Raw genomic sequence first — 14,723 nt, 5'->3', positions numbered from 1 at the left:
ATACTAGGATGTCACTCTATCTTGGCTAAGTCTATTTTTTTGCTCAATGTGACTGGGGCAGTAAGAGCATCTGATATATTACTATGACTTACTCATCCCAAGTAGAGCAGTAACAGATGATTATGCTATTTTGTATCATTCTGGTTTTTTTTCTCCTTTTCAATTCATCAAGTTTTTGTTGTGCCAGGAACTCTGATGGGTACTATGAGTATAAATACGATTAACATCACTTAAAATTTCAACTAAAACTAGTGGAAGCAAACATGGGTTGAGGGTACTCTAAGGTATCAAATGTATGCAGCAAGTTACTTGAGAAGACTCAGTTACAAAATACACAGAACGTAAGAAAAAGCAAAGAATAAACCAGTATATGCAAAACCCAAGAGGAAAATCCATGCGCGCTGTAAAAGCAGCACACAAATACATTTTCCCTCCCTAATTCTTAATTTGGGCCCTTCTAATAGGGATAGATAAAAACAAACAGAGGCAACCATTCCTTTCTTTATCTGAGACAAGAACACCCACCAGAGTTGGACATGAGATAAAGGAACTCTGGTTTATGAAAGTTGCATAAGAAAACTTAAGTTTCCTTTAGTCATTTAATGATTGAAGCGGTCAACCTCAATTAACACAATGCAGGAATCGTAGTGTAGCCTACATATATCTACAAAAAGTCTCACTAGTGAAAATGCTTTAAAAATATGCCTAACATTTACAGACCCAAATAAACTTTTACTAAAGCTTCACAATGAATATCATTTTATTACTGCAATCACAAAATCATAATTTTCTGTACAGGAATGTGTAAGTGAACATTTATTAATGCATTGCTAATTCACTGCATAAAGTTCAGATAAACATACTAGAGGAACATAGTGTAATAAAGAAAAAAAAAGAAATTGCAAAATTTTCTGGCCTTGCAGTGCACTTTTCAGCGCAAGTATTTAAGACACAATAGTGTTCAACTCAGCAAACTGCAGAATATCATGCCACAGTCCACTTAACTCAAAGAAAGTCAGGACATGCAGCTTGTAATAAAACGTCAGAGTTTACATATATGCATGTATAGATATATAAAAAACCACATGTAATTCATAAAATATATAGTGGTTTATTTAGATGTTTTAAATGATTTCATTGTGGAATTCAGCATAACTGGAACAAACATCCAATGTCTTCTTAACAGGAGTCATCTTCTTGCTAGGCAATGGCTTTGGCTTCAGGGAGAAATGCCTCCCAGTATTTTATCAGCTGTAGGATAATAAAAAAGTGTAAGATATTAAAAATACATATAAGATATTTTTTCAAAAGTTTACATAAATAGGTAACATTAACATTTATGAATGACTGTTTTTAGAGAGATTATTTCAAGTTCCTTAATTCAAGTCTGTTGATATGCTTATGTAAGAATTATTTTAAATATTAATGACTCTTGGCTGATATCAGCTTTTTATGTAAAAATAAACAAAATTATAAATTGTGATTTCTCCACAACATACATACATAGAAACACACATACATAAAGTTTGTCACCATACATTAGAAACAAAAATACAAGTATTATGACCTATTCTAACATAAAATAATAATACTAAGTCAGAAAATATTCAAACTTTATGTTGTTTGGCCTTGAATGGGAAAATAGAAAATACTAGGCAAGAAAGGGAAAAGGAACCAGACAGAATTAACTGTCTACCCTGAATAGAGAATAGACTGAAAGTGTATGCTAAAGTTATGGGTACAATTCCTTTCAAAATAGGCTCTTAAGAGTTATTTTAATATTTAAAAAAAACTAATTTTAATAGCTAAGTGTTTAAATAAAAAGATATAAAGGAGACATAAACGCCATCACCCAATTAAAAATATATAACCTATTAAATTTTACATCAGTAAGTTTAAAAACATTTTTAAGAAAAAACACTTACTATAGTCTTAAACAGGACAAGGGGAAGACAAAGACATATTATCCATATGAGGGAGAACATTGGCATGGGATCATAATGGTAGGGTGTGCTGGTAATACAGAACTTTAGAAAGGACATGAGAGGTCACGCAACACTGTCGCGCACACACATGGTATGTGGCAAACCAAAACATCATCTGTACAGAAGGGGTTCATGGAGTAGGAATGGGGTCATGATTGGGATATGTAGCTTGTGGTAGGCATATTAGCTCACAGGGTTGCTCCAGGGACCTCTCCAAGGCAGTGAAGGCATAACTCATGTCTATGTTAACCCAGTCCCCTCGGTGACCTCCATCAAGGGCACACCCAGGCAAGAAATCAAGGGAGAATGCCCCTCCGTGGGCTTATCACGGGGCAATGCTCTCAGTCCAATTCGTATCCCTGTTCAGTCTTCACGTGGCCCTGGGCTTCCACTGTCATCCAGTCTTCTGCAAAGCAGGTGCTCAGAATTTAAGTTCTAGCACATGTCCTTCCTCCAATCATGGATTTTATAATTTACAATACTTGGACCATGGAGGCAGATGTGCTTCTTTGGAGCAGACTGAGCTGACCCCTCACTTAGATAGCTGATTGTTTTAACACAAGTTTTTAAAAGCCAGACGCAATTTTGTGATAGTTGGGCAGCACCTTCTGATTTCTTCACCATATCTTGGTAGAGAACTGGTAATTTTAGCGATCACTTCATAAATAGCAGTTATCGAGAGAGGCTACACCCTAAGAACTAAGTGTTTTTAGAGGAGGGCTTATGAGTAATTGTGAGCTCAAAATCAACTCATATATGCCTGGTGGGATTTGATCACGTGCAATGTAGATGAGAGGAATTTCTGAAAGTCAAATGAAGGTCAAACATGCTAGTGGGACAAGAGGAAAGTACAAGGAAATAGAGGAAAAAACTAGGAGGTAAAGGACATTTATAGAGGTATAAATACAGGCACATGCATATGCAAATATATTTATATATAATAATAGGGACACAGTTCTATGTACATATATTTATATGTTAAGTATTAAGGTAGCAGATGGACACTGGGTCTCCACTCAAGTACTCCCTCAATGCAAGAACACTGTTCTATTAAACTGGCATTCCAAAATGCTCACTTTTCCTACAAGATTGCTGAAGACAAATGCATAAGCAAATGTGAAGAAAACTGATGGTACCTGGCTATCAAAAGATATAGCATCTGGGGTCTTAAAGATAAACAAGCAACCATCTAGCTGGAAAGCAACAATGCCCACATGGAAGAAGCACGGCAGCCTGTGTGATCATGAGGTGTTGACAGGACCAGGTATCAGGCATCAGAAGACCCAAAACAAACAATCATATTGATGCAAAGGAGGAGGGTGCAGAGTACAGACCCAAAGCCCATCTGTAGAAAATTGGACATCTCCTCATAGAATAATCACAATGAATGGATGAGCCAGCTAAGGTGCAGTATAGCACCGACAAAACATACAATATTCCTCTAGTTCTTCAATGCTTCCCCGCCCTACCCCACTATCATGTCCCCAGTTCTACATTACAAATCTGGCTAGACCAGAGCATGTATACTGGTGCAGATAAGAGCTCTTGATGCACAGAATCAAGGGCAGAAAAACGCCTCAGGCACAATAAAGGGAGTAGGGGGAAGTAAGGGGGACAAATGGGGCACTGATGATAATGACTGATGTATAACCCCACCCCCACCCAGGGTGCTGAGCAACAGAAACATGGGTGAAGGGAGACAGCGGACAGTGGAAGATATGAAAATAAAAATTTTAAATTTATCAAAGGTTTGTGAGGGTGGTGGGGAGGGAGAAAAAAATGAGGAGCTGATATCAAGGGCTCAAGTAGAAAGAAAATATTTTGAAAAGGATGATGGCAACATATTTATAAATGTGCTTGACACAATGGATGTATGGATTATTAGAAGATTTGTAAGAGCCTCCAATAAAATGATTTTTTTAAAAAGGACAAAAGTCCATTCATCTAGCTAAGGTTTATATACACCCCGGTCTCACTTAGGTGGCAGCATTGCCACTTTTAGAGAGATAATAAAAGCAATCTCCATGGGACTTTTACTAATTCTAATAACAGTACCATTAATCTAGCTAATGGTATAAAATTAACAATACTGTTGAGATAATGGAAATATACATGGAAGATGAACACGTTTTTATATTCACATATTTTAAAACTGAAGGGCATTTAATGTCTATTTTAGACATTACATCGTTTGGTAAATTATGCAAATTTATATTAAAACATATAGGAAAGAAGCACACATCTGCTATTATCTAGTGCAAATGTTCACGCAATGTCACATTAGAGTTCATGGTCTCCTGTAGTTCAGGTTACTAATGCCGCTAGTGACTTGGCCCAGGATTTGGGGCAAATATTAACAGTTCCAAAGAGAGAATACTTTTTAAACTAAAAATAAAAATTAATTTTTAGTTCAAATTCTATCCATTATGGAAGAGAATAAAATGCTATATATAACCAAATAAAGTCTGACCAACAAGGAAATACATAAAACCAAAAAAGGTACAGAAAGGAAAAGGTTGTACATGGGGGGTTTCCATAACCTGAAATTGGGGAAAATGTGTCTGGATACTGTTTAGAAGTGGTAGCGGCCAAGAGGCCCTGGGATAGTTTTCAGCTACTGTGCTGTCTCTCTGTTGGGTTTTTCTATTCCTTATCTCCCCTGAGTTTAAGAGTCTATTTAATCAATGATATTCTTAAAAAAAAAAAAAAGTATACCAAATATTGGTGCTATAAAACCTAAAAATGATAGAAAATTAGCTTACCTGTTGTTGTGTTTGTACTAATGATTCCAAGTACTTGATAATAACAGTTTTAAAGTCTTTCACTCGTTCTTTCTGTTGGATAAAGTAAATATATGAAACATGTCTAATAGAAAAATAAATTCAATTTTATAAAATATTGTTGCACAATATAACCATATTTGTTAGGAAAAGTACAAAAATGATTATACATGCCTCGAATCGTCCCACTTCTTTTCGAATCGTTTTAGAGATCTGTTCAAAATCTCTTTCTCCTTGCTGCACTTTGGCCTCCCACTAATAAAAACAAATAAGAACGCACAAACCTTTTACTCTCGTTTGGATAAAAGTAGAGAACAAGTTGTCGTGACCTTTCATTTCTAATAAAATTTTACCCGATGCCTAAAAACCCTAAATAAGCCCTCATCAGCAAAGTCCAATTCAATATCATCCACACTTGTATCTACCTTTCCAGTGGTAGAAATGGGTGTCAACTTAATTTCTCTTGATGAATGTCAATTGAATTAAATAGATGTAATTTAAGAGAAAATAAACTGGATATCAAATGTATCATCAAGTAATTCAGTAATGTGACAATGTAATTTTCTATTTTACATCACTAGTAATTCAAAATATATCCACAACAGTCTATTTTGTTCCCCAAGAATTTATCTTCATCACAATTTAAATGCCCATGTAAATACTTTTAAATTATGGCAATTGTATGAAAAATATTTTAAAAGCAAGAGGTTTCTTAAAAGGTAGAATTATGGCAAGGGCCCAATGATTAACATTAAATTTAGTGTAGTAACAAAAACCATTGTAAATAGTGATAAATGGAACAGCTAAAATAAAAATAACTGAAAATTTAAAACAATGAAAATGATATTTCCCGATATGTAACCAAAACACTGGTACATACTCTTCAAAGAGCAGGTACATTTATTTTTAGTAACATAAAGGTTGGCCTACCTCTTCAATTTCCTTATTGAAGCATGGCAAAAAAAGTGTATAAATTATAATAAACTTACACAAGTTTAGTTAAATACCATATATGACATATATGGAGATAATGTTGTCTAGACAGCTAAATGTGTGATATATCTAAAATAATTTTAAGACACAAAATTATTATCTGAAACCAAATTACCCATTTCAGAAGATAAGGGAAAGGTTTTTCTGTCTTTTTCTTAAGTTACTTTATTCATTCCATAATCTTATGGAGTAACAAAGGACTCTGGAAGCCTTGATGACAGTCACAGTGTTAGTAAAGTAGTTCTAAAGCCATAAAAATATGAAAAAACAGCTAAGTGTTGAATGGTTCAGAAAAAAATATGAAAAATTATGCATATATGAATGATTCGTGAAAAAACAAGTAAAGTGATAAAATAGTTAATATTAATCACCTCTCTTATTTCATTCTTAGCTTGCTGTATTTTATCTGGCTTGTTAGCAACCATCATTTTTGCCTCAGTTTCACGTTTTTTGAGCAAAGTCATTTGAGCATCTTCCCATTTCTGCCAGCATTTCATTCGATGGTCAAACACACCCTATAAGTGAATAATATATATGCTATTAAGTAAATATAACACACTGTGGGATACATCATAAAACTATGAGTTCTGTACTGTTTGGAAACATAAAATCAAATATTTAAACACTATTGTCATACACCAACACAACAAGTACAGCATGCCAGTGTATTAGAATACTCCACATACATTCGCTTCAAAACAAAAAATCCTGTCATTAGATGAATGAAGCTGAGTTTAGAATCAAGATAAAACAAAAACAAACTGTAAACAAAATCAATTTCCTTTATAGCAGTGGATTACAACCCTCCTAATGCTGCGGCCCTTTAATTCAGTTCCTCATGTTGTGACACCCCCAACCATAAAATTATTTTCATTGCTACTTCATAACTGTACTTTTGCTACTATTATAAATTGGGAGACCCTTGTGAAAGGTTTGACCCCTCCTAAAGGGTTTGCAACCCACAGGTTGAAAACTGCTGCTTTATAGATTTATAATAAGATTTCTAAGACTTTCATGCTTTGAAAAACAGATGAAATAGAAAAGAAACCTGGCATTTTATTTACATTGCAAGATTTTCTACTATTGTTTACAATATCAAAGGCACATTTAAATGTTGGGAGTACAACAGAAATTACGAAATGAAAATGGGAAGACTCAGGTTAAAGGAAGTGAAGGCCAGTAAATTCACTGTGGCCCAAGAGAGCCTTCCAGGTGACGCCCCTGGTCACACTAATGCAGACCCAGTTGGCAGATGCTTGCCTAGTGGGAGAAACGTGGACTACAAAAGTTCTGCCCAGTTTTTCCTTTTGGGGAGGTGACCCCGCTCATATTTTTTCCATTGTACAAAGGGTCACAATGAACTGGAATTGATTCAACAGCACCTAACAACAGTTCATTGGAAAAATAAAAAAAGAATGCATGCTTTGGAAAAAAAATCATTTTGGTTCTAATTCAACATTTGTTACTGTATAACTATTAGGTAATTAAATATATTTATGGTAATTTAAGCCAGAGTACCCTAAATGACTAAGATGGCAAAGTTTTGGGGGCTTTCATTTGTTAAGGGGGGTAAGACTTAACCTGAGAAGAAACTAGCTGCAAACATCCACGGACAATCAGAATGTATGGAGTATGACCCTTGAAAAATGATAAAACTCATAAAAATGTTATAGACTATATAAAGATCAACATAGAGGCACTGTTGTTGTTAGGTGCTGTTGAGTGGCTCTGACTTACAGCGACCCATAGTCTACAAAATGAAACATGCCTGGTCATGTACCATTCTCACAACTCTTCCTAAGCTTGAGCCCATTTTTGCAGCAACCAGGTCAATCCATCTTGTTCGCTGCTCCTCCACTTTACCAAGCATGAAGTCCTTTTCCAGGGACTGGTCTCTCCTGACGACGTTCTAAAGTATGCGATACAAAGAATACCTCTGTGGTAGTTACATATTTCATGTCAACATGAAGCTGTAGAAAAGTGTAGGGGAGGTGTCCAACCTGTCAATCAGGTCACAGTGTGATGGTGCCTCCTTGTGGGGGTGGCCTTCTCCTAAGGAGAGTCCTGGGAACCTCCCCGCCTCTTTCTTGCCTTCACCTGCCTGCTGGAGGACCCTTGTTGCTGCCAGAGGCCTGAGATGTTACCACCATTGGATTCGTATGACTTTGCACCCAATGGACCAGGATCTTCCTGCATTTCCCATCATTTCATGCGGCTGCCTGAGTCTGAAGAGGGATGTATGGACTAGTATTGGACACATGGACTCGAGATGGACTGAGCTGGGATTTTTATTGATTATTACTTCTTGAATATGAAGCTTTCTTACACATATATGACTGTCAACCGACCTCTAGTTTCTCTAGTCAACCCAGCCTAACACAGCCTCTTAAGGTGCATTCTGGCTGTATTTCTTCCAAGAACTCTGTTTGTTCTTCTGGCAGTCCATGCATTTCCAATATTCTTTGGCAGCACCTTAACTCAAATACATTGGTTCTCCTTTGGTCGTCTTTATTCAGTGTCCAACTTTCACATTTATAAAGTGATTGAGAATACCTTGGCTCAGGTCAGAAGCACCTTCGTCCTCAAAATAACATTCCTGCTTTTCAACACTTTAAAGAGATTTTGTGTGGTAGACTTCTTCAATGCAATGCATTATTTGATCTCTTGACTGCTGCTTCCATGAACAGTGATTTTGAATACAAGCAAGGCAAAATCTTTAACAACTTCAAACTGTTCTCCACTTATCATGATGTTATCTATTAGTCCAGTTGTAAAGGTTTTTGTTTTCTTGACCGTGAGTTGTAATCCATTTTGCAAACCAAAATCCTTGATCTTCATCAACAAATGTTTCACATCCACGTACTTTCAGCAAGGCTTGTATCATCTGCATATCTCAGGTTATTAATAAAACTCCCTCCAATCTTGGCACTGCATTCCTCTTCATATAATCTGGCTTCTCCATTGTTGGCTCATCATAGATTGAGTAAGTATGGTGAGAGGATACAACCGTGAAACACACCTTTCCTGTTCACACAACTACCTCCTGATCCATATTTAGGTTCTATATGAGCACAAGTGTTCTAGAACTTCTATTCTTCTCAAGGCTATCCATAGTTTGTTATGATCCACACAGTTGAATGCCTTTTCATAGTCAATAAAACACAAGTAAACATATTTCTGATATTTTAAAAAAATTTCCCACATCCTGTGGCATTTTTAAAACAGTCCCAATTTTTGGAGAATGCATGACAAGCTAGAGTATATGGTTTTCGGCTGCCATGTGGCTATTTCGCCAGGATATGAGTTTTATCAATGGTGTCCCGCTTTATCAATGTTAAAATCTGCTCACCTTATTTATTGTACCAGGAATAAAAAGCTTAAGAGGATAGCATCACATTGCTTGTGAAAGACAACATCTAAAGAGCTATCTTGAAGTACAATGCTGTCTGTGATTAGGTAATACCCAGTTAATATAACTATTAAACACTTTTAATTAGCAATCACTACAGTCAATGATAAAAAATTTGAAGAATTCTACCAACTGCTTCAGTCTGAAGTTGATCAGATATGCACTCAAGATGCATTGTAAGTATTGATAATTAGAATGAAGAAGTTGGGAAGAAAGATGAATGATTACTAGATAGAAAAGTATTTCCTTGGTGACAGAAATTAAACAGGAGATTTGGTCACCTAGTAGAATTTTTGAAGTTACTTCTTCATTGCAAATATCTTTTTATAAACAACATAAATGGAAACAATATACACCAAATTTACCAGATGGAATACCAGGAAACATATGGACTATATCTGTGGGAAGATATATAGAAGTACTCGTTATCATCCACCAAAACAGGGACAGGGACTGTGTGTGGAACAAGCCATCAGTTACACACACGCAAGATCAGGTTAATGCTAAGGCAATTTAAAAAGTCTACGAGGCAAAATAGAAGCCTGAGTACCTGGATGTGCAGAGCATCTGAAGAAGAGAGTCGGTGTACTGAACACCAATGCGTTGTGGGATGACAGCAAGAGCATCGTCCATGAAGACAGCTAAAGGTCATTAACAAGACAGGAAAAAAGATCAAGGTAGATGTCAGAAGAGATTCAGAAGAGACTCTGACACTTATTCTTGAGAGCTGAGCCAGTATAAAGCCAATGAATAAAATGACGAAGTAGAAGAGCTGAGCAGAAAATGTCAAAGGGTAGCTGCAGTAGACAAAGTATAACATTATGATGAAATGTGCAAAGACCTGAAGTTGGAAAACCAAATGTGGAGAACAAACTCAGTGTACCTCAAGTTGAATAAACTGGAAAAAAAAAACCCGAAAATCCATGCCTTGAGGGACAGAGACGATAAAGTAATGGGCGAGATTGTTGATGGAGTTAACCTGAGTGAAAGATAACAAAGATGGCAGGCCATAAAAGGGAGAAGATAAATCAAGGTGTAGGTGAAGGATAAACTGTTAGGGATGGTGAGGTTTCTTGAATAATTTTATTTAAACTGTTGGAATATAAAATTGGTGATCTGAAATATAAACCCTCATCTAATTTGTAATTAAAATATCATGAGAGGGGAAAAAAGTCAAGTCTTGACTGGCAATATCAAAGGATTCTAGGGACAAAATACTGAACGATGCAGGAAGTATTAAAGGAAGATAGAAAGAATACAGAGGCACTGTACTAGAAATAACTAGCTAACCAACATTCAACATTTTGAGGGACAGCACATCATCAAGAACTGATGGTATTAAAGGAATAAATTCAAGCTCCACTCATAAAAAATGAGGCTCCACAGGAATTGATGGAACACCAATTGAGATGTTTCAACAAACTGATGCAGTGCTGGAAGCACTTACTAGTCTACATCCAGAAATTTAGAAGGTAATTACCTGGCCAACAGATAGGAAGAGTTCTATATTTTATGCCAATTTCAAAGAAAGGTGACCCAAAAGAATAGGAAAATTATAAGACATTAATATGCAATAAAATTTTACTGATAATTAAAAAACAGATGCAGCAGTACTTCAACAGGAATCTTCCAGAAATATGGGCTGGGCTTGAAAAAGGATATAGTATGAGGGATACCATTACTGAAAGCAGAAAATATAAAAAATGTATTTGTGTTTTATTGGCAATACAAAAGTATTTGACTGTGTAGAGCATTTGTGCTCATGTGGGAACTGGTACATAGACCAACAGGCAGTTGTTTAAACAAAACCAAGGGGATATGGCATGGTTTTAAATCAAGAAGGCGTGCATCAGGCTTATATTATTTACCATACTACTCACTCTGCATGTTGAGAAGTTGGACTTTATAAAGGAGAATAAAGTATCAGGACTTAAGGAAGGCTCATTCACAAGCAGTAAGGTGGAGATGACCTAACCTTGCTTGCTGGAGGCCAAAAGGCCTTGAAGCACATACTAATGAAGATGGAAGAAAAAGAAATAAAATTGGTTTCATATATGTGGATAATTCTGTAAAGATCAGCAAAGAATCTAACAATATTTAACAGAAGGAAGAGACTAAAGGTCTTAGGTAGAAGGAAAATGGACTTATTTTAGCTATTAGATGATGTGCATATATTACTTTTTCAAGAAAGAGTTAAGTTTTTAAAAAGGTGTCCTACTGGTCCAATGGTTAAGCGCTTGGCTGTGAACCAAAAGGTTAGCAGTTCAAAACCACCAATGTTCTATGAGAGAAAGACCTGGAAATCTACTTCTTCACAGATTAATACCCCCCAGCACCCCCAAACAATGCACCAATTTGATTCTGATCCATAGTGACCCTATATAAAACACAGAACTGTTTCCAAATGATTTTCAAGACTATAAATCCTTAGAGAAGCAGACAATCTCCATTTTTTCCGGACAATGGGAAAACCTGTGGAGTAGCTCTACTTTGTCATAAGGGATCACTATATGCTGAAAATTGACTTGATGGCCCCTAACAATATGAGCTGAAAACTCAGAATAAAACAAAAGTCTCACAAAAATTACCTAACACTCACTTCCACAATTTCTCAACTCCTTTGTACCAATGACCTGGGCTAGCTTTCACTAAAAACACATCGGTGGGACCTAATTTATTATCTCAATATATGACTTGACGATGGTGTCTTAATACACTTTTAGTTAATGAATCATAATTCAGCATTTCTCAAAGTGTGTTCCATGTATTAAATAGAAATTACTGAAGAGATTCCTGTTCATATCAATTTAGAAGCCTCTGAAGTAAACAGCTAAATGACTTAATTTTTAAAAACTCCTTAGATAATTCTGAGCTTACTGAATCTCTAGAATAGAGATCTACTAATAATAATCACCACCAAAAGTTCATTAGTATTATATCCCTGTTTCCTAAAATATTCTTTCTTTATAAAACTAAAAGATATACCACAAACAACTATGTTTGGAACTAGTGTATAAAGTAACTCTGTCCTAAAGAGTGCTGGCGGCTGTGTTAATCTGGGTTGACTATAGAAACAAACTCATAGTCACTCATATGTGTATAAGAAAGAGCTTTATATACAAGAGCAAATGAATATTGAGAAAACATCCTAGCCCACTCCACATCAAGTCCGTAAGTCCAATATTAGCCCCTATTTCCGATACAAATCTATAAAGTCCTCTTCAGACTGACACAATACATGCAATGACGCCAAATGCAAGAAACTCACAGGCCAGTGGGTGGAAAGTCTTGGGATCCAGTCTTGGAATCTCAGCACTTGGGCCTCCATGTGGCTCCTTCAGCTCCATGGCTCTAGTGTAGCTCTATGTGTCTTGTCATCAAGAATGTCTCACAGGGAGTAAGTGTGTGTTTCACCTCCAGTGAGCTATGTATCTCTTTAGCGCCTCCAAAAGAGGTCATCAAACTGCAACCTGATTGACAGGCTAAACCCCACCCCTTCACTCTTTGGCGTCAAATAGACAATAGATTATGTAACTACCACAGTGGCATATTGAATTATGAGTTAGGCTGCTAACCTAACCTTTTTACCTACCTGAGCGAGAACGATGAGGCTTTCTGTTCCCATATAGATTTCCAAGGGATAAAACTGTAATATCCAATTACGTGAAAAAATTTGGACCACTCAAGGAAAGCTGTTTCTGAAGGACCCACATTCATTAAAAAAGCAGGCTAACCCTGCCAGCGAGTTTTCCCCCCATCACTTTTCGGCGGTACTTTCTCATAAATAATTCCCTTTATAAACTTGTAAGTTTTTGAAAGTGTCAAATAATCAGATGGTTGCTATTTTTATTATCATTTTTAAATAACAGAAAATAAAAATTAATCACCAGAGTCATGCACAAACAAAAAAGGAATATGAGTATAAACAAGGAAATTGGTAAATTTACAAAACCTAAGGAAGCACCAATTTCTAGCAATAAATTTCACCATTAGCAAGAGAGCAGCAGCAATATATATTGTGTTCATGTTCTGATTATAGATGAGTACTTTCCAGATGCTTGAATTCAAGGTAAAAGGTTAAATACACAGTTGCCCTCAGGCCCATGATGAATATTCATAGAAATTATTTAAAGACGCCTTAGTAATTTAAAGAATCTTCTGAAATAAATGATCACATACACTCACTTCAGTTTAATTATGTGAGTAGTGAAAACAACTCCAGAATACAAATCTTCATTAGTTAACCAAATTATTTTCCCAACTATTCAGAAACTGAATACTGTTTGGGTTTAATCATTAACATTGAGCAAGCAATTTATCAGCTACTACCATCATATCTACAAATACATGGTATATATACACAGAATGTCTGATTCATAGTGCAGATTCGCACCAAAGCTGCAGCCATTAGAGACAGTCTAAACAATTAGTTCTAGTTTATACTGCTTCTTCTTCACAGTGAGCATCAGTAATGACAACCCAGCCCAGCGAGCTGTCTCAGTTGTTGTGACAATAAGTGAAAAGATGCTCTCGGTTAGGTGTAAACTTTTAAAGTAAATATGTAAGCAAATGTGCAATATTTTATGTCTTCTTTAGCATTTTTAAGACATCTTAAACCGGGGGGAACGAGGAGGGAGGGGGAAAAAAAGAGGACTTGATGCAAAGGGCTTAAGTTGAGAGCAAATGCTTTGAAAATGATGAGGGCAAAGAATGTACAGATGTGCTTTATACAATTGACGGATTGTGATAAGAGTTGTATGAGCCCCTAATAAAATGTTTTTAAAAAAAGACATCTTAAACCACCAATTCTCTCTACTGTAATGTCGGTATTATGAAGAAACATTAAACTATTATTCATCATGAAAACATTGTATATGTAGTAACATAGATGGAATCTACGCACTTAAATACAGGCCCAATAGGAAACCAAATTCTTCCTTGTACAAACAAACCAATACAGTGAGAAAAAAGATTTCAAAATAAGGCTTACTTTCACTGCAGCAATAAGACGAATGTAATCACTAAGCAGTTCTGAAAACATGTAGAAGTCAGCAAAAGCTTGCTCTTGATGTAACTGATCTATCTTCTCCTCAACCTCAGCCAGCTGTGACAGAGCTCGAGACAGAGCAGTATGATCCTCAGAATTACCTAACATAGCAGCACTTTTAGCAAAGGCAGCTGTGTTGACGGAAAGCTCTGAAATACAAAAGTATTCATTTTTAATGTTCATTAGTAAAGTTTAAAAAAAAGGGTAGAGGGGAAAAACATTGCTCTTCTACTTTAAATTTTATCTATTCACAAATTGCTCATAGTCAGACATTATGCCTTGTGCCTAAACTTCAAGCACTCAAAAGATCTACCAAAAATTATGAAGACCCATTGTTTATTTCACAGGGGCCGAACCATGCTTACAAATTTAGAATGACTTCGTCACCCTTTTCTCTCCCAAAGTGCTCACTTTTTCCCTTTGTCCATTCACACAAAAGACAAAAAAAAAAATGTACATTTTAACTACTGGAAATAGTAACAACTACTTCATATCATATATTTTTGGCC

General features: G+C 36.0%; 1 protein-coding gene across 1 annotated transcript in view; it reads right to left on the bottom strand.

Annotated features, from left to right (window-relative positions):
- Positions 1-742: 742 nt before the first annotated feature.
- Positions 743-14,723, bottom strand: part of SNX2 (sorting nexin 2) — a 66,626-nt gene continuing 52,645 nt past the window's right edge. The window contains exons 11-15 of the mRNA XM_075541438.1: positions 14,158-14,363; positions 6,130-6,273; positions 4,940-5,020; positions 4,748-4,819; positions 743-1,251 (exon numbers count right to left, since the gene is read on the bottom strand). Coding sequence (XP_075397553.1) covers positions 1,201-1,251; positions 4,748-4,819; positions 4,940-5,020; positions 6,130-6,273; positions 14,158-14,363 — 554 coding nt within the window. The 3' untranslated portion in view covers positions 743-1,200. The remainder of the gene's footprint in view (positions 1,252-4,747; positions 4,820-4,939; positions 5,021-6,129; positions 6,274-14,157; positions 14,364-14,723) is intronic.

The sequence above is a fragment of the Tenrec ecaudatus genome, chromosome 2, assembly GCF_050624435.1.
Source record: "Tenrec ecaudatus isolate mTenEca1 chromosome 2, mTenEca1.hap1, whole genome shotgun sequence".
NCBI lineage: Eukaryota > Metazoa > Chordata > Mammalia > Afrosoricida > Tenrecidae > Tenrec > Tenrec ecaudatus.
This window is presented reverse-complemented; position numbering and strand designations above follow the sequence as displayed.